At 39.1% G+C, this 25,482-nt stretch overlaps 1 protein-coding gene across 1 annotated transcript; it reads left to right on the top strand.

Annotated features, from left to right (window-relative positions):
- Positions 1-25,482, top strand: MTMR7 (myotubularin related protein 7). Its single transcript, XM_054382884.1, has 13 exons — positions 1-117; positions 1,488-1,650; positions 2,870-3,027; positions 4,577-4,705; positions 7,179-7,313; positions 11,110-11,242; positions 16,607-16,716; positions 18,535-18,660; positions 19,412-19,461; positions 21,455-21,655; positions 22,659-22,799; positions 24,620-24,746; positions 25,120-25,482. The coding sequence occupies exons 3-13, from the start codon at positions 2,974-2,976 to the stop codon at positions 25,480-25,482; spliced, it is 1,569 nt and encodes a 522-aa protein (XP_054238859.1). The 5' UTR covers positions 1-117; positions 1,488-1,650; positions 2,870-2,973.

Below are 25,482 nucleotides of genomic sequence, written 5' to 3'. Positions count from 1 at the left end.
AATGTTCGGTTACTTGATCGTTTATCTTCAAGAAAATCTGCACTGGGAACCTTGTATTTAACAGCTACCCATGTTATATTTGTGGAGAATGATTCTGAAACACATAAAGAAACCTGGGTATGACTTTTTAATGTTTTTTGGTTTTGTTTTTTTCCAGTTAGCTGTAAGGGCATGGCTCTTCATTGACAGTAATTTGAAAATAACTTGCAAAACAGTTTAAATGCAGTAAATTAGTTCATATGGATGCTCTTATAACTTCAAAGTATGTGAAATCCCAGCCTCGTCGTTTTTGTAGATTTTGAATGGATTCTGTATATTGCAACACAGTAAGAGGAGTAGAAGGATCTTCACTGTATGAATACCAGATGTGATTGACTGTGAAACAGCTGCCGTTAGCTACAGCGTTGCTTCCATGCAGGAAGAACTGCAGAGAAATGCTCTGAATGTGAATTATTACCTCAGCTCAGCCAGCTCTTGCCTCTTTCCCTAACTGCTTGTGCTGGATCAGTGATTTTGTTTAAGAATCATACAGTTGTTTTGGTTGGAAAAGACCTTTAAGATCACAGAGTTCAACCATTATGTAACTGTTTCTAAACCATGTCCTTTGGCATGACGTCTCTGCTTCTTTTAAACACCTCCAGGGATGTGGATTCAACCACCTCTCTGGGGAGCCTATTCCAGTGTATGGCAGCCCTTTCAGTGAAGAAGTTTCTTCTAGTATCCAATCTAAAATCCCCTGGTGTAATTTGAGGTCATTTCCTCTCATCCTATTACTTTTTACTTGGGAGAATAGACCAATACACACCTGGCTCCAATCTTCTCTCAGGTAGTTGTAAAGAGTGAAAAGGCCTCCCTTCAGCTTCCTTTTCTCCAGACTGAACAAGCCCAGTTCCCTCAGCAAAGTTTTAACTTTTTTTTTCTTTTCATAATGTAATATTTTGAGTTATCTAGTTTGAGAGTCTTTCATGTAGCTTAATTACGAATTCTTTGTCCATTTTTGTCCTAATTATTAACTCCATGATCTTTTGTTCCCTCTATCACCCTCCCGATTTTTATCATAATATTTCATCTCATCTGATGCAATGTTTAAGATTATATCAGGACAATCATTCTGCCAGTGAGGAGGCCCAACATTATAACCTTATCTGATGCTTTCACTGTCCAGATAGATGAAACAAACTCCTTTTCTGAGAATTGCTAGCTTACACTGAAGCAAACAAGTAGAAAGCTTTGAATAGCATGACCAGGCTAATGCCTGAGCAGTTGAAACAGTCCAGAAGTGATTCTTTGTTTGCAGGCAATGTATCAGGTGCTGCTGAGGAGCCTGAAGCTGGAGACAGAAACCAAACTACAAGAGGATGATTGTGGGGATTTTCTGAAACAGTAGTGGAAGCTACTGTGCCTTCCCTGGCACATCATTATGAATACAAATTTTTCTTCCTAAAAACTTGAATCACTTGGCATAACCATTTTCAACTCCCTGACAGGTTCTTCACAGTCAAATCTCCTCTATTGAGAAGCAGGCCACCACTGCCACTGGTTGCCCATTGCTGATCCGCTGCAAGAACTTCCAGGTTATCCAGTTGGTCATCCCTCAGGAACGAGACTGCCATGATGTTTACATATCTCTGATACGTCTGGCACGACCAGGTATGGGAAGGAAACTGGCACAAATGTCAGTCCTTATTCTGAGGAAGGAGAATATAACATAAAAAATGTAGGTATACATCTTTTTCCTTCGCAGGTTAAGGAAAAGAGCTTTGTTAAAGATGCGTCATGTTCTTTTCATTCGTTCCACTATAGGGGAACCTGAATGAAGCCCATGTTGTGTGCTAGATGAATATAATCTGTGCCATCTGATGTCCTAGTTACACTAACGGAGCAAATTTGTGTTTGATTTTATTCTTGTTGGTTGTTAATAGCATTTTAAATAAGGTCAAGCTGTCAGCTAATTCGACCTTTTTGCCATTTGGTGAAACAAGTTGATCGTAACAGTTACTACAGCTGTAATAGCAGGATTATAGCTGCAAAATATGGCATATTTTGGCATAATATATGGCAAAACAACTGTGAAAGATGGTAAATACTGTCAAAGAGGTGATAACTGAGCTTTAAAGCACTGACTATTAGTACTTCAAAAATTTTGTTAGCAATTAGAGATACCCTCATCGAATAGTACTTGTAATGTTGAGGCAGACTTCAGTCATAAATACCATGGATATATTTTAGTAGGTGGATTCTTAAAGGCTACCAATGGGCTTGTGAACAGCAGGTCCAGTTGGAAAGAAAATCCAAAGGCTTCTGATAACCAAGCAGAGAAAACAAGAGCTCAGATTGCTACCAAAAGCACTTTATTACAAAGAGCTTAGATTGAATTTATGGATTATGCTAAAACTTCTATTTTAGCAGGTGAGGAATAAACCAGACTGTCTTCCTGATCTGTGCCATGACAGAAGTTTGAAATTAGAGAATAGGCAAAGAAGAGCTTAAACTCAGACAATGTGCAAATCATTCTTTTGTTTCTCCTTACACATGACTTTGTTGACTTTCAGTACTTTCTTGACAGAGTTAACATGAAGTTTTCTTTCCTTATGTTCATACTTTTCTGTGTGTATATACAAGCGAATTAATGAAATTTTTAAAAGCAAATATTACTTAAATGAAACTTGTGGAAGACATAATCAAAATAAAAGTAAAGAATTTCTGTGAAGCTGGATATGTGCTTTTGTATAGCAAAGCATATTGTTTTAAAAGAAACTACAAAAAGGACAATGCCAAGTTCTGGTTTTGAAGCGTGCTTTCAGGATGAGAAATCTGAACTGGTTTACTGTTTAGTTTTCTTCTATTTTTTTCCTTTTTTTTTTTTCAGTGAAATATGAAGAGCTGTATTGTTTCTCATTCAACCCAAAACTTGACAAAGAAGAACGAGAACAAGGCTGGAAGCTTGTGGACCTCAATGAAGAATATAATCGGATGGGTATTCCAAACAACTATTGGCAGATTAGTGATGTAAACAGAGACTACGGAGTGAGTTGTGGTTTTTCTGTTAGAGACACTGTTTGTAAAGTAAATCAGCAGTCTGTCTGAGGGCTGCCATAGCACATAGATGCAGGATCCCTTGGTGCTCAGCTCTGTACACATGTAGTGAGGTGCAGTTCTTCCACTCTTGCACATAAAAAGGCACATAGAAAATGGGAGAAAGGATGTGTCTTCATTTAACACATGTGGAAATGAGACACAGAAAACATGTCCACGGTGCTTTAAATGTTGGTACTTGCCTGCTTGGAGGAAAGTTTAAATCATATCTAATGTTATGTATCTGAATTAGCACTTTTCTGACATAAAAGGTCATATAAAATTAATACACAGACAGCTGAAAAAAAAACCCCAAACTTGAAATAGTGACTTTGGCAGTGTTTTTTTCCTTTTCCTCACAATCCTTTTGAAGCTGCTGTGATTGACTGTTGGGGTTTTTCGCTATCATTTGACAGGTGATATACCTTCCTAGTTGCCTGCTGTCCTGCCTAGTTCATCCTTGTGTGATTGAAGTCCTTAGAACATTAATTAATTGTGAGAAATAATAACCAAAGTATTTTTGAAGGGAGTTTGTTCATGCACTCCATTGGCTTTGTTGCTGGAACATATCCATGTTAAGGAAGGCCTGTGAAATTCTCAGAAAAGACTGAATGTGTTATCAGAGTTTGTTTTCTTTTTGTTAAAACAAGTGGGGAAAAAAATATTTGTCCTCTTTTAAGATAAAGTGTAGGAAAAATGGCATCATGAATAAAACCCATCTCATCACAGCAGCATCACAGCAAGCCCTTCTTTTCTTTCTCCTTCATCACATATCTCTGACTTTCTCAGAAACCAATTTATTCCTGGGCTTCCTAATTCTTTTAGTCATCCAGAAAATCCCAAGGAGATATCCTTTTGACCCCAGCCAGAATGCCACAGACAGTATCAGGAAAAGGAAGTTAGACGAGGACCTCACTTGTCTCCAGAGGAAATTCTGGGATTTTTTGCAAACTCATTTGGTTCCTTTCAGAAGTGGTAGGCATTGTCAGAGTTACTTGCCTTTTGGTACCCTTATTTCATACAGATGAATTTCTTTTCACCAAGTCCCTGGTTTTGTAATTATTTTTACACTTTATTACTAGATTTGCTGGAATATTTGTCTCTATAGTGCTCTCTCATTATAACAGAGGTGTTTGAGATCTTCACCCACTCCCGTCCTTACCTCCAAACTCTGCTAGAGAGGAAACTGCAGTTGAAATACGACCTTGCTGTATATAGTGCTGAATCTTGTCTGGTATCTAGTACAGATATCTACAGGTATCTAATACCTATCTGTTCTCAATGAGTCATGAATTATCATTTGCCTTTCAACCATTCTGTTTCAATTTTGTCATCTCTAAGTTGGAATTAATACTTTCCCGCTTCAAAAGAAATGTCAGTGATGGGTATACAACAGTGATGGAATATTCCCTGAGATTAGAGTTCTTTGGTATTTTGTTTTTGTAGACCAAAATAATGTTACATGTATTTTGTAGCCCAAATAAGCAGTTTCCTTTCACAGGTCTGTGACTCCTATCCTACAGAAGTGTATGTACCGAAGTCTGCGACTGCACACATCATAGTGGGGAGCTCTAAATTCCGAAGCCGAAGGCGCTTCCCAGCTCTTTCCTACTACTGCAAGGATAACAATGTAAGTGTGATACTGTAGCTTTGAAATGTTTCTTTTGGCCTTGCTTTCATAATTCTGGTAAGAAAAGCCACACACAGAAGGGCCATGAGGATGATCAGAGGGCTGGAGCACCTCTCCTGTGAGGACAGATTGAGAGAGTTGGGGTTGTTCAGTCTGGAGAAGAGAAGGCTCCGAGGAGATTTTATTGTGGCCTTCCAGTATCTGAAGGGGACCTACAAGCTGGTGAGGACTTTTTAGGGTGTCAGGTAGTGATAGGACTAGAGGGAGTGGATCCAAGCTAGAGGAGGGTAGATTTAAATTAGACTTTAGGAAGAAGTTCCTCACCACGAGGGTGGTGAGACACTGGAACAGGTTGCCCAGGGAGGTGGTGGAAGCCCTATCCCTGGATGATTTTAAGGCCAGGCTGGATGTGGCTCTGGGCAACCTGATCTAGTGTGAAGTGTCCCTGCCCATGGCAGGGGGGTTGGAACTAGATGATCCTTGTGGTCCCTTCCAACCCTGACAATTCTGTGATTCTGTGACTGAGAGCAAGTCAAGGAGGAGAAAAACTGCACTTGCAATAATTAAAAAAAACAGGAGTAGCCTCTCAGGAAAAGATCTGTGAATAGACCCAAAAGGATGGGTGAAAGAACTACCGAGTTTTGGCTGAGTAGAATGTCATGGCTTTGTTCAAGAGTCTCACTTTGCCTGTAGGAGTGAGTGAGTTTGGAGGCTGGAGTGAGTTGCCAGATAATACAGTAATGGGGAAGAGTGGGGTAAGATTTATGATGGTAGACATTGAACAGCTATGGTAACAGCAGGTTGAGAAGTCTCCTGTGTGCAGGGGAGATGGGTGTCACTCATTCAATCTTTCATATTTGGAACTTTCCCATAGCTCTTTAGTACTTAAAAATTCAGTGAGGATGTGACATCTCATTCTGTGTCTTACAGGCTCTGTCTGAATATGATAAAACTTTGTTCAGCCTGTGAAATAGCCTCATGACTTCATCTCTTGCCCTGCACTTACACGCAGCCCAATAAATTTTATTGGCATATGTGCTTGTCCTAAACAATTGGCCTGGGTCTGCAGGAGGTGATCTTTTCATGGATGTCATGGGTAATGATTCACACTTACAATATCACTAGGTCACTTAGGTCAGCTTGTGGTCAGCTAATGGTCACTAGATCAGCTTATCTTCCTAGCTTCGCAGTACTGGTAATGCAGTTGTTTCTTAAGACGAGGCTAAGCACGATCTGTCCAGTCTGACTGGACAAATACTGGTGCTGCCACATACCTTAGCCCTTTGGGCCCCCCGGATGATATAATGCAATGTGCTCCAGCCCATGCTTTTCCTGAATCTCAACCTTCATCCACAGCTCTTTAGGTCTATATCTGCCTTGTGTGTGGTACACTATGGTTGAATGTGAGAGAAATGTCTTTTTTCTATTACAATGGCAGATTGTGAACATACTCATATGTACCTTTTGCTTCATGCAAAGGAGTGACAAGTATATATTAATTCACTGAAGTATTCACTGATCAGCAGGCAAGACTCTAGATAGTTAATAGATTTTGCAAATGGATGATTAGTTAAGTACGAACTCTCACACAACTCAGGGTATCTGTTTTAAAGATCCATGTTTTACTGACCAGCTACTGATAGTTCAAAGACTTGGCTGAAAAAGAGCATATCCTTTCTCACAGTGATAAGCAATTGTATGGCAGTCTGCACGGGTCATGACCTTCAGCAGGCAAATTCTCTTCATGCTTACATTCAGTGCTTAGAAAGTGCATGTATTAGTCCCTTGCCCTCTACAAGTCTAGCTGTTCTCTACCTGACAGAAATAAAACCCACTCCTGGATCATTAATTTCACTTTCTCTTCCTTCTTTCTCAGGTTCATCTGTTCCATTCTTCAGTAGCACAGATTAATAAATGCACTCCAGGAGTCAGGCTGCCTGACCCACTTCCAATGCAGCAAGGTCTTTCTCCAGAGGCAGTGCTAAAAATACACCACCATCAGTGATCTAGCTGCACATTAGGCATTTTTGTTTCCTGGACTGGAGGTGTCAGGCTGCTTAGTAAATCATACATTGGTAGTAAACTGGATGTAGTCAATATCACAACTGGTAAAGCATAAGTGACAGCACAAAAGGCTCAATTCTTTAAGTTCTATTAGTGTTCTTGTGATTGCAGTTTTGTATTCATCACATCCTCTAGAGAACACCTTTTCTTGAGTTACTCCACGTTATGGAAATATTATATTTAAAATAGTTCTAAAACCCGGATTCAAGAAAACACTTGGACCCATGGAGTTGTCTAATTTTAATATCTCCTTGCCTTTTTAAAATTACATGAACATGTAATTCTGCCCTTCCCACGTAACTGAACACCTATGCAAACATCTAATGAGCTGGTTTTGTAAATGCTTCTGGATGTTAAATAATTTCTGCTTAATAATTTTGTTGGGGTGGGTTTGTTTCTTTTTCTGCAGGCCTCCATATGCAGAAGCAGCCAGCCTTTGTCTGGCTTTAGTGCTCGATGCCTTGAGGATGAACAGATGCTCCAAGCCATTAGAAAAGCAAATCCAGGAAGCGATTTCATATACGTTGTTGACACTCGGCCCAAAGTAAGTACATTACATCTCTTGCACATAGCAAGACTGATTCTTAGCTGTACACATTAGGGAAGATGCACAGCCTAAGTGACTGACCATAATTCTGATCTTAGTTGCACTTGTGTAACCACACAGGTAAGTCAGGATTTATCAGGGGAATCTGACTAGAAGCCATGCTCATGTTTTTGTCCGTTGAAGAATTATTTTTTTTACACTGAGCTTGTATCTGTTTTTGTTCTCCCCTAACAAAGGAGATTGCTCACTGATGGGGTATCTTACTAACAGCTTACTGATTTGGTCATTAATAATGTTTTGCAAGATATCAACAGGAAGGTCCCATCCTGTAAACTTTTCTGGTAGAGGATTTTGGTGAGATATCTTCTGTAAAGTCCTGTACTTTAAGTGGGGAGAGGCAAACTGGCTTGCTCAGCCATGATCAACAGCATACTTCCCGCAGCACTGGCTCCTTTAGGAGTCAGTTAGGAGACAAAGAGCGTTTTCATTGAGCTTCTCTGTAAAAAGAAGTTTTGACGTAAAGAAATTGGTATATACAGGTTCCTACTTGTCTCTCCATGCTGCAGGAGTGGACTGATGTAGTAAAGCTCCTGTGATCCCAGGTGCCAAATAGAGCCTTGTTGCAGTTTTGTACCTCCTAAAGGATATATAAACCTGAAACAGGTAGGAAGTGATAGGTATCAGTGCAAGCTGTTCCTGGCATTCCTCAGGAAAGCTTTAACAAATGTGTAAGTGGGATATCAAGAATGGTGGAAAGTTTCCCATTGCTCTTAGAAGCTAAAAAACTACATGCTGCTTCTGTCATCAAAACTGTTTCCTTGCAAAGATTATGAACATTGATGGGCACTTCAATTCAGCATTCCCAAGTACTCTTCATGTACTGTCCCTGGTTGTGCTTGATGATCTTCAAAACAAAAGACTTGTCTGCAGAGGAAAGCTTGTTTCCACTTGATGTAAATGCACCAGGATGATCATATGCAGAACTTTACTTAGGCTACTGCCTTTCTTATTTTTCTCCTTCCTTAGAAGGAGTACAAACTTCCTGTTTATGAGTAAATAAAATGGGTTCCGTAACTCTTTATAAGAAGAAAAGACTCGGTTATCCTCCACATTAAAGAAGATGACAGAAAATCTGGCAAGTGGGGCATGCTGCATTTCGAGGATATATCCTCATATTCCCTGAGATTAAGCAAAGACAGGCACAATTTAGAGAGCTTTACAACAACTACTTAAAGAGCAACAGATGGAATTCTGTTAGGTGATGTGGAAAACTTGTTAGTAAATATTGTGGCAGCTGCAAAGTTTGGCAGCTGATAATATTTAAAATAAATGTCAGAAAGCTTTGCAAGTTTAACCTTATATTTATTTCCTTTTAAAGAGGGCTATTTCAGATTGCCTTTTAAGAAAGGATTTCTGTGATAAAACTTGTCTGCTGCAGAAACAGTTAATAGCATTTATTGTGCTGGGGATTAGGTCAGTTAGGGACTAGGTATTTCTCCTTTAGGATTTCAGGGATTTGTGGTGGCTTAGACTCTGGGTGTACAGATCTTTCTTCCTGAAGCTGTATGCTATTGCAGAAAGAGACTGCTTCAGTTTATTTATACTAGAACACTGATGTCTACTTCAAAAGAGAAAGATTAGGATTCAGCAGATAATTTATATCTTTCTAGCAAGTCACACTGAGGACTCTGTCCTTAAAGGACTTGCTGTTCACAAGCTGGATCTTTTTGGTTTTTTTTTCATTGTTCATTGGTAATCAAAAAATCAGCAGACTGCTGGTTGATAGACAAGAAGTTTGTTTTGCCTGCTCTGTTTCCTGAATTGCTTACTACAAGTTAAAAGAAGTTTTACACAAGACCTGAGTAAAGGAAAATGTTTGAGTTTTTTACTAGATTTCTATCTTAGAGTATTGTTCCTTCTGTTGTACCATGAAATCCATGCAATGCTTCAGTTCCTAGTGGTGGTCCACAAATGTACCTACGCATTCCTACTGCCAAGTTCTGCTTGTGGGAATGGATGTGCTAGAAAGTGTGAAGATGGTGAAAAATCGCCTATCTTTACATATTCAATTAGACAGAATAAAAGAATTGAAAACTGGCCTCATCTACCTGATTAACTATGCATCTAAAATGACATTATATTGGCATAGAAAGTTTCTAGTCTTCAGCTGTTTCTTTTGAAAGTTGAAAGGTCAAATTCAGTCCATGAAAATCTGTTTTGACATAGGATGTAAAAAAGCCAAAAGCTCGACTCGTTCATCTTATTTGGAGGTAAGTTGGCAGCAGACAACCATTCCTACTCAATTGCATGCATTTGGCTCTGAATTAAAATTAATCTGGAATATGTGTGTTTGGAATAGAAGAGATCAGGAAGGGACACATTCCTGTAGATCCCATGATACCATTAGGCAAGTACTGTGAATTTCAGAAGTGACCAAGGAAGCAGCAAATCAATAGTACTGCCTGAGATACAGGGAAACTAAGATGGAGTCGTCTGCATAACCACTTGTACCCTAGGCAATGCCTAAGAGATATTTTGTTCTGATTTTTGATGAGCATGGGCTCTCACTGCAATGAATACGAGTCACATTTTGTCCAATGCAATTTGTCCAGCTGATGCTTCCAAAAGCTTTGTTAGTGCCCTCCAGTTTGAATATGCAATATTCATTGTTACTTAATTCTTAAATATTTCCTGAGCAGAAGTTGTTAGTTGTGCTTGGAGGTGTGGAGGTTTTGCAGCGTGGGCTGCTCTGTTACTAATGAGGCATCCATGTTTCTTGGGAGAAAAGGCTCCCCAGCCTTACTGTGTGCATTTCATAGCAGAGCAGAGACTTTATCAAAAAGAAAATTTCTTCCTACTGGACAGGAAGATTACAGGGGGAAAAAATGATAGGGTAATAAAGTAAAAATAGTTAATTAATTGCCATCAGCTGTAGTTTTCAACTCAAAAATAAAAATTTGGCAAAAGGGGCTTCGCAGATAGTTTTCTTTTCCCCAAGAATGGCAAAAGGGGGAGAAATAAATGTTTAAAAATTCCTTAATTTTGCACTTGGGAAAACAGAACTAAAGTAGCATTTGGTGACTTTCCCATGCCAGGAAACAAGTAAAAGATTCAAATACAAAATTCTAGCTTCCAGCTGAATGTTTTTTTTGCTGAAGCACAGCAAAATATTTGATAACACTGCATTGCAGATGAAAATATTTCTGGTAGTTTTGCCAATTCAAATCTTTTGTGGTCTTAACTGGAGCCAAGATACTATAAACTTAGGAAAACCTACTCCAACTCTCTCTTCACTATTTCAAACTTCAAAGAAGTAAGCTGTATTAATTTTTGGATGATTTGAGCAGTAAAACACAGTAACTAGGGCAATGTTACAGTGTACAGTGCTTTGAAACAGTAGCACGGCACATAAGACACTGCCACCTCCTGGGTATATTCTGCTAGTAAACATAATTCCAATCAAAAATAAAATCAGAATAGCCTTTTAAATACAAATTAAAACCTTTATGCTCTTGCAGAGGAGCCCTACATAAGATATGGGGCATTTATGTCTAACCTCATTAATGAAGTTTCACTCCAAGTGTGTGAAATAGAGGACAGAGCCTCAGCAACCCAGCACCCTGCAATAGGCTGTAAACAGATCCCCGATTGTGTTGACACCGTGATAAATGCTTCCTATTCATCCCTGACTTCAATCACTTTGATTTATAGCAGTAGAGCACAAGCTTTGTTTTGAAAAGAATCTGTTTGCTACTGGTTTTCCTCCAGTTTTGCCTATTTTATTTTTTTTCAGCTCAATGCAATGGCAAACCGAGCAGCAGGGAAGGGATACGAAAATGAAGACAACTACTCCAACATCAAGTTTCAATTCATAGGCATTGAGAACATCCATGTCATGAGAAATAGTCTGCAGAAAATGCTTGAAGGTAATACTCTTCTTTAATGAAATCTAGAGGAATGATTTGGTCCTTCTGTCACACACATCAGGGTAACTTCTCTGAACTCAGCAGCAGTGTCAGAAGGTATGAAAAGAGAGCTTTACCTGTTGTAGCTGCACACAGCTCATGGGGTTTGTGCAAACCAAGTGTCATTGCAGCTAGTGGTGATTTCCTTACTGTGCAAACACCTTGTTTCATGGGTGCAATCCAGATGTTCATTACTTTAATGACAAAATTATTTTGACTTCAATACATCATCTTTTGCAGTTTGAGACTATAATGAAAAAAAGTCACTTGTAGGTAACTTTGATGCTAGTGGATGAAACAGGGATTTTTTTTTAAGCTCAGGAAACCTATAGTTTGATTCTTGTCTGTAGCCACTGAGTTAGTCCTGCATTTTAGACTGTGATTTTCAATTGAAACTTACTGATGCCCTGTATAGAGCATGTCACATTAGGTTTATCTATGAAACTCACAGTCAGCAGGTGTAACCATTCAGCACCTTCGTAATCCCATGGAAATGAGTAGTAATTACTTTACAAATATGAAAATCAATAGTAATTGCTTTATAGATAATTATCAGTGTACAAATAAGCATATCTAGACTGCCATTCAGTTGTTTTTGGTTTGTTTTTTTTTTTTGGGGGGGGTGCATTACTGTTCAGAGGCCTTCTGGGAAAAGGGTAAGAATAAATAAGCCATCCTTGACCCTTGTCGATTTTTAACAAGCAAATAGCAAATAGTGTTCACTCCAAAGAGTCTCAGTACTTCATGTATATCATCAAATAATTCTCTTACCTCCTGGATGATCTTGATCTAGCTGTGCTTGACTCAATCCTCTGCCTCTGCTCTTTTACTCTTCATGTGTCTCCCATCATCTATATGCAAATGTGAAAATTTAAGGTCTAAGAAAGGCTTACATTTTCCATCACAGGAGACTTATGCCCTCTTTTCAAATAAGAGCAGTTTATGAAAACCTTTACTAAACTGTGAAGCAGGAAAAAGGGTCACTGTCTTCATAACTGACTTCTACTTCATTCCTTAGTCTGAGGAAGGAAAGAAGGAGGATATTTAGTTCACTACAAAGGCTGAGTGAATAAACCTGTCCTTTTATTTGCTCATAGAATCATAGAATCAGTCAGGGTTGGAAGGGACCACAAGGATCATCCAGTTCCAACCCCCCTGCCATGGGCAGGGACACCTCACACTACATCAGGCTGGCCAGAGCCTCATCCAGCCTGGCCTTAAACACCTCCAGGGATGGGGCCCCAACCACCTCCCTGGACAACCCATTCCAGGCTCTCACCACTCTCATGGGGAAGAACTTCTTCCTCATGTCCAGTCTGAATCTCCCCACTTCCAGCTTTATTTCATTCTCCCTAGTCCTGTCACTACCTGATAGCCTAAAAACTCCCTCCCCAGCTTTCTTGCAGACCACTTCAGATACTGGAAGACCACAAGAAGTTCACCTCGGAGCCTTCTTTTCTCCAGACTGAACAGCCCCAACTCTTTCAGTCTCTCCTCATAGGAGAGGTGCTCCAGCCCTCTGATCATCCTGGTGGCCCTTCTCTGGACACCTTCCAGCATCTCCATATCCCTCTTGTAATAGGGGCTCCAGAACTGGATGCAGTACTCCAGGTGGGGTCTCCCCAGAGCTGAGCAGAGGGGGAGAATCACCTCCCTTGACCTGCTGGCCACACTTCTCTTGATGCAGCCCAGGATCTGGTTGGCTTTCTGGGCTGCAAGTGCACATTGACAGCTCATGTTGAGCTTCTCATCCACCAGCACCCCCAAGTCCCTCTCCTCAGGGCTGCTTTCCAGCCAGTCACTGCGCAGCCTGGATTTGTGCTTGGGATTGCCTTGACCCAGATGCAGGACCTTGCAGTTGGTCCTGTTGAACCTCATGAGGCTGGCTTGTGCCCACCTCTCCAGCCTGTCAAGGTCCCTCATCTTAAGACTATCAAAGATAAAATAGTAAACAAACAGCCTGGCTGCATGGGACAGTGCTGTGTATTATTTTTCTGCCAGAGGTTGATGATTCAAGCCCATGGTCCAAACTGACATGTTACAAGCTAATCTTCAGGCTGCCTCCAGGACATAACTTCTTAGCATCTATTTTTAAATGAGCCATATGCTCAAAACATCTGCATTTTTTTTTGTATTTGCTTTGTTGAAACTTCATATTTAGCAACAGGGATGATAAGATTAGAAATTAGAGAAGTGAAGTTTGTATTTTTGAGGCTTTCAAGTACTTTTTTTTTTTTTTAAAATCTTATGACTTTCAGTGTACAAGCAATGCTTTTTCTCCTGTAAGGGGTTGCATATTTTTTCCCTTTTTCCATTCATGGTATTGTCTCTCCATATGCTTCTCTTGTGGCCTTTAAAAGGGTAGTTACTACTTGACTTGTGCATAGAAAGGGAACCAGAATTAACAAAGCCACCAAGGATGATGATGATACACATTTAATAAAGCTTTACTTTTTATCAAGGAGTACTAGGTGAATCTCTAAGTGAAACATATAACTCTCCAAGCATTACAAAATATGTCTGCTGCTCCTAAGCTGTGTGAGATGTTATGGGGTACATAAAAACCTTGGAAGTGATAAATGAGGCTGATGAAAATAGATTTGAGTGTAATGTGTGCTTAGAAGTGTACAGCATGGAAAAGAGGACATCAAGACATAATGGGTCTGATGTGTTGCAGGAGTGCAGCAAAGGTAATTTTATCCAACTTCCTGGAATTATGTAGAAATGAAAGTTGAAGGATTTTTTTTTCACATGAGAGTTTGCAGATTATTTTCAACATACAATTTTAAATAACTTCCAATATTGAGGAAAATTCCTTTATATTAGAAATGTGCTAATTTCGATAATGTTTATTTAGGAAAGAGCTGAACAAGTTAATTTATATTTATATGAATCTCAATTTATTTAATTTTTTAAAAATTGGTTTCAGCTTTATTCAGCAATTTTATTTGTCTTAGCTTTACCATGTATTTACTCCTGTATAATGTTAATTTTTGGCAAACTATATCAGCATTATAAAATGATTAAACTATTTAAAATGTTGAGATTTGACTGGACTCTGGAATTAAAATACATTTTCACATGCTGGAATTTCCTTCCAGAAAAAAAAAAAAAAGAAAATAAAAAAGAAGAAAAGTTTTACTTTTGTCTCTTCTGCCTCATATTAGTATTGGAGGTGTATGTGATGAGGCAGGAATGCTGCCACATATTGGTATTGGAGATGTACATGAAAATCCTTGCAAAGATTTTGATCCTGCACACCACCTCCTTCAAATAATTTATAACATTAGAAGGAAATGTTGCACAAGGACTTTTCTCAGTAGAGATTCAAGGGCTGACTGAGGCAGCTGTTTGGCATTTGTGATGGGGTGAGTTTTGCTGTACATCCAGGGGCTAACAAAGGCTTCACCCTCATTTGTTGTGCATTGAGATGATGACCCCACATGCTCCCTGTCTGTATTTAAACAGCAAATATGAGCTTCTCCTCCCCTCATACCAGGAGGTGTGGTTGCTGATGTAAGAGCAGCCCTCTGATCCTTGGACTTCAGAGACAGACCAGCCAGAAAGAGAGCCCCGTTTTGGCCCACAACATTTACTCCTTCCTCTTCCTGCCAGAAATGGAGAAACTGGTTCAGCGTCTCCCTTTGGGACTTTTGCTGGTGGAAGAGGCAGTTTCCACCATGTGTCCTGTTTCTTCTTGCCCTCTTAGGAAACATCACTGGGCTCTGCCCAGGGGCTCTTGTTTTTCTACAGTCCCCACAGGTCATTTCTCCAAGATTTTGGTGCTTTTTCTGTGAGATGAAAACTCATTTTCCCCTTAGGATAAGTCTCACAATTGAATTAATGATCAAACTCAGTATTAACATCCAGATCAGTAGCCAAAATCGTGTGAAATATACAGTGTATGCCTTCAGGACAGTCTGAACTTTGCTCAGTGAAGTGGATGGTAAATATTGACTCTAATTTGGTAGTGGGAATGAGCAAAGCACTATTTCAGCCTTACCTTGGGCTTCTGTAAACAGAGCCAACAGCTTCAGCCAGAATTCAGCTACTAATTGGTCATGCTTCCATCTGTACAGGAGCATTAATCATGTGAAAAGCTGTTTGCTTTCAGTGCTGCTATCTATGCATTTTTATAAATGGCCCTCAAAAATTACTTTTAAAATAACCATCTGGAAGAAGGCCTATGTACAAAGACTGCAAGACTTTATATGGACACATTAGGCTATTTTGCCTCTAACTTAAGTGGAGTTGAGATAGTCAGATATATGCAGATATGGTATAAACTCTGGCTTGTGAAACTAAATTTCCATTACACTAAGGAAAACTAAAGCTATGTTACTGGTCATAATGGTGATAATTCACTGTGTCTTTTAGAAGACAACCAGAGGACAAGAGACCTACTAAGACATTATTAATTCAGAGATCATACATTAAGTCAGTAAAAACCATGACAATCTTCTTTCAATTATTTTTTCTGGTTAATATTTTTTTCCTTAGAAGATAGTATCATTCTACATGGATCAAATTTATTTTTGCATAGAAATCGCACCAAATATTGTCAAGTATTTGTTTGATGCTAGATTGAGGTAGCTGAACTAGAATCTGATTGCCTTTTTTTTTTTTTTCTGATGTCACAAACTCTGAAATATTAAAAACCAGACACTTATATACAGAAGGACAGAAACTTCATATTAAAGATAGCATAGAGCTTGAAAATTTTTCAGGAAACTATTTTTCTTGATGAATTATGGCTTTTCCTTGGCATCAGAATACTTTTTGACTACAAATTAAGTTTTAGTGAGGTTTCATTCAGGGGTGGAGAAATGTTGACTTTAACTGAAACATCATCACCTGTTGCTGAGGGCTGGGTTTGGTGGCCCTGCTCTTACAGAGCTTCATCAGCAAATGTGGTTGGGAATAGGAGGTTGTGGAATCAGTTGGGTGGCTGTCTGCCTGTCCACAGCAGAAATCATGCTTTCCATTTCCAATTCCTCATAATTAAATACAAGATTCCCTCTCACTTGCCACACAATTTTGGAAAACCCGTGCTGCACAGAAGGATGTATTTGGTAAACTTTGCAACAGGCTTTGTAATAGCTTCTCTTTTTAATTTAAATCAACACATTGGGTAAAGTTTGACCTAGCCTTGTTTCTTAAATATATGCTTTTTTCAATGGTAGCTTGATTGTGAAGTAGCCATTCATTTAAAAAGTTTTATGTGGGGGATATCTGAACTGAAGAGAGAATTATTTGGTTAAGCAGTCAGTGAAAGCTTAAGGGACTATTAATTACTGAACATTTAAGGTGTAGCTTATTTTGCAGTTTGTGAGCTGAAATCGCCTTCAATGAGTGATTTTCTGTGGGGCCTAGAAAACTCTGGCTGGCTGAAGCATATCAAAGCCATTATGGATGCTGGCATCTTCATTGCAAAGGTAAAGTGTGTAAAATGAGAACAAAACTTGGACTAACCAGATACAGGAAGTGAGGACCAAATTTGCTTGTGGGTAACTTCTGGTGTCTTCATTGATGTTTTATCTGGAAGAAAAAAAAAAAAAGCCATCTTGCAATGCTTCCTACAAGAGGAGAGATGATTCTTAAGTGCTATCCTGTGGACATTTTGATAACATAATAAAACAGTTTGTGTTCTTTTCATTGAAGAATTCAAATGTACTAAAGCCTCTACTAGCCTGTGTCTTGTTATTCCAGGTATTTGACTACCCTTCTTTATTCCCCAGCAGTAACTGTCGTTGTTTCTTTCCTTATTTCCCTTGCTTCCTCCACTGGTTTCTGGACATTTTCTTTGCTGAAGGTTTCTGTTTGAGGACTAATTATTTTCATGGTAGTGTAGGAATATTAGTTACTGTGTTATGCCTCTGGACTATTTGATGACCAGCTAAATTCACTCAACCCATGTGTATTACCATGGCCAAACCATCTAGTAGCTTCTTTTAGTACTGGAAAACTGTTTCAGAAAACAGTTGTTGGCTTTGAAAAGAAATTATTTATCCTAATCTCACCCAAAGTAATGATGATATGTGGCATTTACCAGTAGTAATCTTAATTTTATTAACCCCTTCCTTGTGCTCAACCTTTTACTGTTCAATTCCTATTTTTGAGATTACTATTACAATTTCTTATAGGCCATTTTATTCACATGAGCTTCCACACACAACCATATGGATAACATTTCATGGATTTCCCCTCTCAGTAACTGATTGTTTCTCTGCTTTTGCTGTTTCTTGCTCAGCAGGCAACTGTACTTTCTTAGCTGAACAGCAGCAGTGGGATAAATGCATGTTATTATTTCTCCCTGCCATACTAACTTTCATTAGCTTATTGAAATCAAATAGTTTACATTAGTTCTTGCCAACTTTTCCCCAGTGGCTAGTCTTAAAATATTGCCCCAAAACTTTATCCTTTGTCAATATGCTTGCTAACCTCATGCCTCCTCAGTCATGCATTTTGGCATGGTTCTTACTTGTATGGTTCCCAGTTCTCAGTTGTTGGCCTACTACCCACAGGGGTTCTATTTTGGTAGAATTTACATGTCTCTTGAGATAAATAAAGATAATTTATTATTATTGCTCGTTCCCTATTAATCCCAAACTGAATTTAAATGTATGTTTATCTAAGCAGTGTCTTTCCTATCTATGTTATTTCTCTACTTTCTAAATGTAGTTCTCTAGAAATAACAAAGGCCAAACCCCTTAGAATTTAAAAAAAGACTCTCAAGTTCCAAAAATAATGCAACACTACCACAGGCTTCTTCACAAACCTGTCATCAGCAATTCAGTGTGCTGTAATAATAACTACACCAGTGCTGACATTGGGAACAAATGTCTTCATTATTGATGTTATTATCAAAATGAGAAATCTACAGCCATACTGCAAGTGTGGCTGTTCTGTTGCTGATAGATGACTTGGAGCATTAACTAAAGCATTTGAATCTGTTTTAGGTAGTTGTTTGTTCTGACAGATTGATGTAGTGTAATTGAAATGGATCCCACATCCTTCTGCAGTGGAGAATAAACAGATGATGCTGCAGCCCCCATGTTGCATGGGATGGGATGGGATGAAGACCTTCAACTGAAAGAAGTAACACTCAAAATACTTCTGTGTCAAAACAAAAAATGACTAAGTTTTCCCAGTTCCCAAATAAATACTCTTTATATTGTGCTGTCTCACTGCTCCTCTTGTACCACTGCCTTTCTTCCTGCTTATGAGATTTCTGACTTTTCCTGTATCCTTAGGCTGTGGCTGAGGAAGGTGTGAGTGTGCTTGTTCACTGCTCTGATGGCTGGGATAGGACAGCCCAGGTTTGCTCTGTAGCAAGCCTTCTATTGGATCCATATTACAGAACTATGAAGGGATTCATGGTAAGCAGGTTCTCTTTCACAGAGTAAATGAATTATTATGAGATAATTGAAGATTAATATCTTTGGGTACAATGTAAAGTAATTTTTTATTCAAGATACTTTTTTTTAAGTAGGGAGGGAGGGATTTTTTTATTTGTTGAAGTTACAGTCTCCCAGTTTCTGTATGAAATGTTATCAAAGGTGGGGATCATTTGCACACTTGTTTATTTTTTTCCCAACCTTGACCAAGAATTTTTCTTGCAGCCCAAGAAGCTTTCTTGCAAGCAATAATTTGCATTCATTTTCAGAGTTCAGTGAGGTTTAGAGTGCCAGAAGTGTGTGCTCCCAGGCACCAGATTGAAATGAGCAGTTATGTTGGAAAATCAGTTCCTTTCCCAAGCAAATCAGAGCTGGTAAAGCATCTAAGAATGTTTATGAAGTTACTGGTCACAAGTTAAAAAGATGTTTGAAGCATTTTTAGGTTCTGTTTTAGAAAATGATGAATCAAGCTAATTGAGGGTGTGCTGAAATACTGGCATCCTATCTGTATACACGAAGAGTGCTACTCTGTCTTGAGCTGGCAGCAGTGCTTATTCTAAAAATTATTTGAGATTCTATTCCTGCTTGCTTTTACATCTTTCTTTCTTTCTTGTCACTGATTTTCCTAAGAATTAACTGGGATTTCAATACTGCTTGTTTAAAACACTCTTCTGCCTGCTTTGACATGTGTCAGCTCTGCTCCACAACACTGAATGCAATATTCTTATTTTAGGTGCTAATTGAAAAAGACTGGGTTTCCTTTGGCCACAAATTTAACCACAGGTAAGGCAGTGCTAAGGTTTTTCTAGATACCTTTTTATTTAGTCAGTATCTGTTACCATCCTGATTATACCTCCTTGCTGCCATATCAACAGAATGCCCTCAGGAAACCACTATACGTTTTTCTCCTGCTATATGATTTAGCTGCCTGGAAAAAATCTAAGTGTAATATTTTGGTTATCAGTCTTCTCTTATATATGCACTCCAAGACTGCTTTGGGAATCCTGAGGGCTGGTCATGCAGTTGCTGTGGACATTGAGAGAGCCATGTGATATAGAAACAGCATATACGTGGCTTACAAAATCCCTTTGAATTCCAGCAGATCTGGAATGATCAGCCTGGTGCCAAGAGGCTCCACATAAGTCCCTGCTCAGCAAAGTCTATGTCTTCTAGGGCAGTGTTTAATCTTAGGCATGTCTCTGAGTTACCTGTTACATAAAATATACTCTTCCTATTACACTCTGTTCTAATGAAAATAGTAGGATTTGCTCAGAAACATCAGGTAATGTGAAGTGGAACGTCATCTACTTGGACAAGACAAGGTATTTTGTACATCTATGAAAATGTTATAATGTAATAACAATGTTTGATACATTTATATATTTGACCATGGACAAATATCCATTTTTTTTCTCTTTATTTCTTGTATTTCATTTTAGTTTCTCTAAAAATAAAAGAATGATCTTTTTATGTTGGAGTTTAATCACATTATATTGCATGATTTGTATAAAAATCTGTTTTAGTTTCAAAAAAACAAAATGAAACTTCCAGGAAATCTGTGCAGCTCCATACCACCTGTGAAATTCCAGCAGGGATCATAGAATGCCTTAGGCTGGAAAAACCATACAGATCATCTCCTCCAACCTCACCACTATGGGCAGGGATGCCTCTCAACTAGACTTGGCTGCTGAAGGCCTCATCCAGCCTGGCCCTGAACACCCCCAGGGAGGAGGCATCCACAGCCTCCCTGGGCAGTCTATTCCAGAGTCTCACCAACCCTCATACTGAAGAACTTCTTTCTAAGATCCAGTCTAAGCCTACTCTCCCTCAGCTTAAAACCGTTCCCCCTTGTCCTGTTGCTAGACATCCTTAGGAAAAGTCCCTCTCCAGCCTTTCTGTAGGATCCCTTCAGGTACTGGTATTGGAAGGCAGCTGTAATGACTCCATTTAACATGATACTAAGAAATATCTGTTATCAGTGGTGAAAGGTATTATGGAATGTAATCACCACTGATAGCTTTGCTTTGCAGTACAGTATTGCTATGTTTTCTTTGAATCACAATAGTTGAGGTAGAGCTTTCAGTTTTAGATGTTTATGGAATTCTGCTCTTTGGCATATACACACACACACACGAGAAGCAGGATAATCAATTGAAAATGTTCTTACCTATTATGTAGACCTACAAAATATTTTTTACTTCTAAGTGTGTTTTATTTTCAGGCTCCTTCATTGCAAGTGGTTCCAGGAGACATTTTATAGACAGCAAGTTTGATGTTGGCAGTCACAGTAGCATGTAATCATTTCCCACTTTCTAAAAATTTCACCAAGAGAGGGCAGCTTTTAAACTGTTCTCTGTCCAAGGTTATTCTGTTCCTCTCCTGCTCAGTTTTCTGGTCTGGGGAATGGTCTGCCATTAAATGACTGTCTAGGATGTTTTTGTCATTAAGTCATTGCAATCATTCTTATGGTGACTTATGTTACTGTGGTATATTGATAGCATTAAAACATGTCTAGAGAGCAGCCAGCTGTTAGTAACTGTAATGCAACTGTCAAAAGTTTTGTTTTGCATTTGATCAATTCTGCCTTCATTCTACTCCATGAATCTAGCATCATTTTTTCTCAGTTAAAAAAAAAAAAAACAGCAGTTGAGTTTTTTAGAAATGAATGCCTAATGTAACTTGCACAATAAAAGTTAGGTATTTGTTTTGATTAACGTTAATTAATTTTTCCTAAAGGATTTCACGTTATAATTGAATGTATCTTGTCTTGTTTCAGGTATGGCAATTTAGATGGAGATCCAAAGGAGATATCCCCTGTTATTGACCAGTTTATAGAGTGTGTTTGGCAGTTAATGGAACAGTTTCCTTGTGCCTTTGAATTCAATGAGAGATTCCTCATCCACATACAGCATCACATCTATTCTTGCCAGTTTGGGAATTTCCTGTGTAACAGCCAGAAGGAGAGACGAGAACTGAAGTACAAAAGCCTTTTCTTTAGTAGCAGAAGCATATTTAGGCCTGGGGTTTGTGGGTGTCTGTGTAGTGAGCAGTTGGATGTTTGCTGGTCTGTGTGTAGGTGCTTTGTAAGACACAGGGTGCCGTGTGGACTTCCTGGCTGTCATCTTCTGGCAACACAGATTAATGCCAAAAAAAGTTGATCCTCTGCAGCGTAGCTCTGTTGGGAGTGTAATCCACGGTGTGCGTGACAAGGATTAGCAAAAACTGACAAGAGCATTAGGCCCTTCAGCCATGGGGCCCTGCCTTTATCGCAGTGTTAACAACATAAACAGCAAGCTGTCACTGCAGCTCTAAGACAAGATATTCACTCTAGTTTTGCTCTCAGGTTAAGAGTTGCTGCTCTTCTGTGTTTTAACCTACCTTTGGATTTCATGTCTAGACACTTCAGTTCTGATCTCTCAAGGATTTTCTTATGAACAGTCTTTTCTGTCTGGTAGCCCTATCTAGGAGCACGTCAGCAAACTATTCCGCTCTCTGGCCCCAAAGCAATTAAGAATTATCTACCTGCCCTCAGGCCCAAACAGAGGCAAAAATATAAATTCCTGATGTTTCTATCTGCATCCCGGGGCCCTGGCTCCTCAGGTACATCACTGCTTTTCTCATGTACCTTGATTGTGTCAGGAGTAGTGACGAGGAAGGTGGGGGTTACTCCTCGCTGCTGCCATTTGGTCCCTTTCACTGCTCTAATGCAGAGCAACCTCAGTGCCACAGTCTATTTAAAATCAAAACCTTCATGGAGCATCATATCCCAACACCAAAGGAATTGTATTTTGCCTTTAGCGACTGATAAAGAAATAGGGGCCTCGTGTTTTTCTGTATTTATAACTGAAGTCTAATTCTGTTAAGGAAGTAAAAAAGCTGATTCTAAATGAGTAGCACAGAGCACTGGAATGTTGCATCTCAGCTTAAGTATACCTGAATTGTAGTAGATATTTTAATATATTTCTTTTTTTTTTTTCCAGAGTCCAAGAGCGAACATATTCATTGTGGGATCACTTGTGGAAAAATCGTGCTGATTACCTGAACCCTTTGTACAGAGCAGATCACAGTCAGACTCAAGGCACCCTGCACCCACAGATGGCTCCATGCAACTTCTTGTACAAGTAGGCTGTATCACTTACTACTGAGAATTGTAGGATGTGTTAGTATAGAACAAAGTGCTTTTCCATTTAAGTATTTCTCATTCCATAAGGTCAGCTATAGAAAGTAAACTCAGTCTCAGTTTGTTTTTCTGCTGTGCTCACAATGAGCCAGCACCATTCAATAACAGAGTATTAGTCTGAAAAGAAGCTTAAGATTAAATCTATATTGATAGTTCTGTGTCCTAATTTCATGGTTACTCACTTCTTCCACTGACAATGTCTCTTTCAGTTCTGTCCTCGTCTGTAATTTCTAAATTTGAAGTTCTTTCAACTTCTTCCATTCCAAAATTCTGTGGTATTTATTTGGATCAATTGGTATAAAAAAATAAAAAGGAACATTTCAAGAAAACAAATGTTTAGTAAAGTAAAAAAGCAGGTATTCCCCATGTTGTTGTTGTTATACCCGGAAGTATACACAATAAGTTTTACTTAAGTTTTCTTAAAAATGTAACACAATATTTTAAGTTTAGAAATGTTACTTTTGATATTCTGGCTTAAGATTAATGGCATAATTAATTACTGAACAAAATTAAGAACCTGAATACAAATTAATGAAAACTGAGATTTAAGTCATAATGATCAGTTTGTTTTCCAGTTGCAAGTTAGTTCAACTGTTGCAAGTAAAACCACCCATTAAAAAGTCAATAAATATACCAAATGACAAGAATTTAATTCCTGCATGTCTGCTACCCCAGGTCACATCCACTTTAAAACAATTTAAAAATAGTCATTAATCGTATTCTTTAGGATAGTGGGACTTATAAAAGAAGTACTGATACTGCAGATCTTCCATCAGATGAGTAATCCTGTCGATTTTAACGGAATTACTTGGGTGGGTTAAAGATTTCCAAGAATGAACTGTCAGATGATAAACACAAGGAGGAATGTCACTTAAAACTATTGGGGTAGGAATAATAAACCACCAAGGAGCACATGCCTGCACCTGAAAATATCCGTCAGCTTCTTGGCTGGACAGCTGTAGCTGAGGGCAGGTCTTGTGGTTACTTAACCTGTCTGGTGAACTAGTGACATACTCAGAGTTTGGCTGTGGCTGTGTATTGCTAGAAGAGAGAACACAGAAGGAGTGCCAGAGTAAGCTGCAAGCTTAAACTTCTTTCATCCTGAAAAGGAAACAACTGAGCTGTTTAACTAAAGGTTTATCAAATAATTCCATAGAACAGGAAGAGAACTCTCAAATGTATATGCTTCCTGCAATTTCCACAGGCCAGTTTAAAATGCCAATTTAAATTTTGACAGGACACCAATTTAAATTTTGGCAGGGTTTTACTCTTAATTTTAGCTCTTCTTTATGGGGGAAAAGAACCTGCTAACTAGCTGCACCTCAAACACAACCACCTTCCCAGCCCCTGCCAAAAACAAGCAGACACATTAATAACAGTTGAGAGCTAGGATTGCAAAAAAATGTCTTTAACCTCAGCTGCTTCATAGGTACTATTTCTCCAAAGCCCAGTGTAGCACAAGAAAACTGGAGCAGAAGCCTGCATTCAGGGACCCACCTTCAGACCTAAGTCAAAGGTACTCTGACCTTGCTTTCCATCGTGTGTCAGAATTGGTTCAAGCTGTGCATGTCCGCAAAGTATCCTCATCACAGAGCCAACGCAAATTAACCATAAATCTTACCAAATACTTTATGAATTTATGTGTATGCATTCTAATGAAGAATAATCCATGGATGGATGATTTAGGACAACACGTGTATCTAAGTCTTCTGAAACCAGCTTGCCAAATCAAAAAACTGCTGACTTTCCCATCAATTCCAGGTTCTGGAGTGGCATGTACAACCGCTTTGAAAAGGGGCTGCATCCTCGACAGTCAGTCACAGATTATCTGATGGCAGTGAAGGAAGAAACTCAGCAGCTGGAAGAAGAGCTGGAGGTCTTAGGAGAGGTAATAAATACTTGATTTCGATGCCCCAGTCTTAACTGATGGTAAAGGAAACCCCGCTCCATATGCTATGGAATCCCTTACATGCTACATCCTTTTCTGTCATGAGGATGTTCAGCCATCATCTTTGTTCTCACAAAAATTACTGTGAATGTTTTGCATTTAAGACACAAGTGTAGAAAAAGGAAGATGTAATGCATTGGGTTTGTAAGTTGTGCACTTCCCATACTCCATAAATGCAAGCAGGTGGTTTAAAAGGTGCCAAATGGGTTGGGCTCTGAACTTTATTTTTTTTAAGGAAAAGCAAAGACACACAAGAGGACTACTGGGCCCTAAATGTGTCCATATGTAACAGATGCTGTTTCCTGTATTTCAGAGATTGGCGAATCTTCAGAAATCACAATTATTAAATGATCATAAAGTCAAGACTAAGCAACAAGACCGAAGCAAACAGTTAGGGCTTTCTACTTCCAACTACAGCTTAGCTAACACGCCCCAGGAGTACAGCAACGATCTGAAATCATTCCCATCCCGGAGCCCTTCACAAGGAGATGAAGAAGATTCAGCCCTGATTTTGACACAAGACAACCTGAAAAGCTCTGATCCTGACCTCTCGGCTAACAGTGATCAGGAGTCTGGTGTGGAGGACTTAAGCTGTAGGTCCCCAAGTGGAGGTGGCTGCTTGCCTAGTGAAGATAGTGGCAAGGATTCAGATGAGGCTGTGTTTCTGGCTGTCTGA

The sequence above is a fragment of the Indicator indicator genome, chromosome 8, assembly GCF_027791375.1.
Source record: "Indicator indicator isolate 239-I01 chromosome 8, UM_Iind_1.1, whole genome shotgun sequence".
In the NCBI taxonomy this organism is placed as follows: domain Eukaryota; kingdom Metazoa; phylum Chordata; class Aves; order Piciformes; family Indicatoridae; genus Indicator; species Indicator indicator.
Note: the sequence above shows the minus strand (reverse complement) of the source record. Positions and strands in the feature narration are given on the sequence as shown.

What these genes read in the sequence shown, in the direction of transcription:
- MTMR7 (XM_054382884.1), top strand. Translation starts at nt 2,974, where the DNA reads ATGGGTATTCCAAACAACTATTGGCAGATTAGTGATGTAAACAGAGAC. An exon ending in TTGTTGACACTCGGCCCAAA is followed by an intron (nt 7,314 to 11,109) that starts GTAAGTACATTA and finishes ATTTTTTTTCAG; the next exon opens with CTCAATGCAATGGCAAACCG. An exon ending in CCATGCAACTTCTTGTACAA is followed by an intron (nt 22,800 to 24,619) that starts GTAGGCTGTATC and finishes CATCAATTCCAG; the next exon opens with GTTCTGGAGTGGCATGTACA.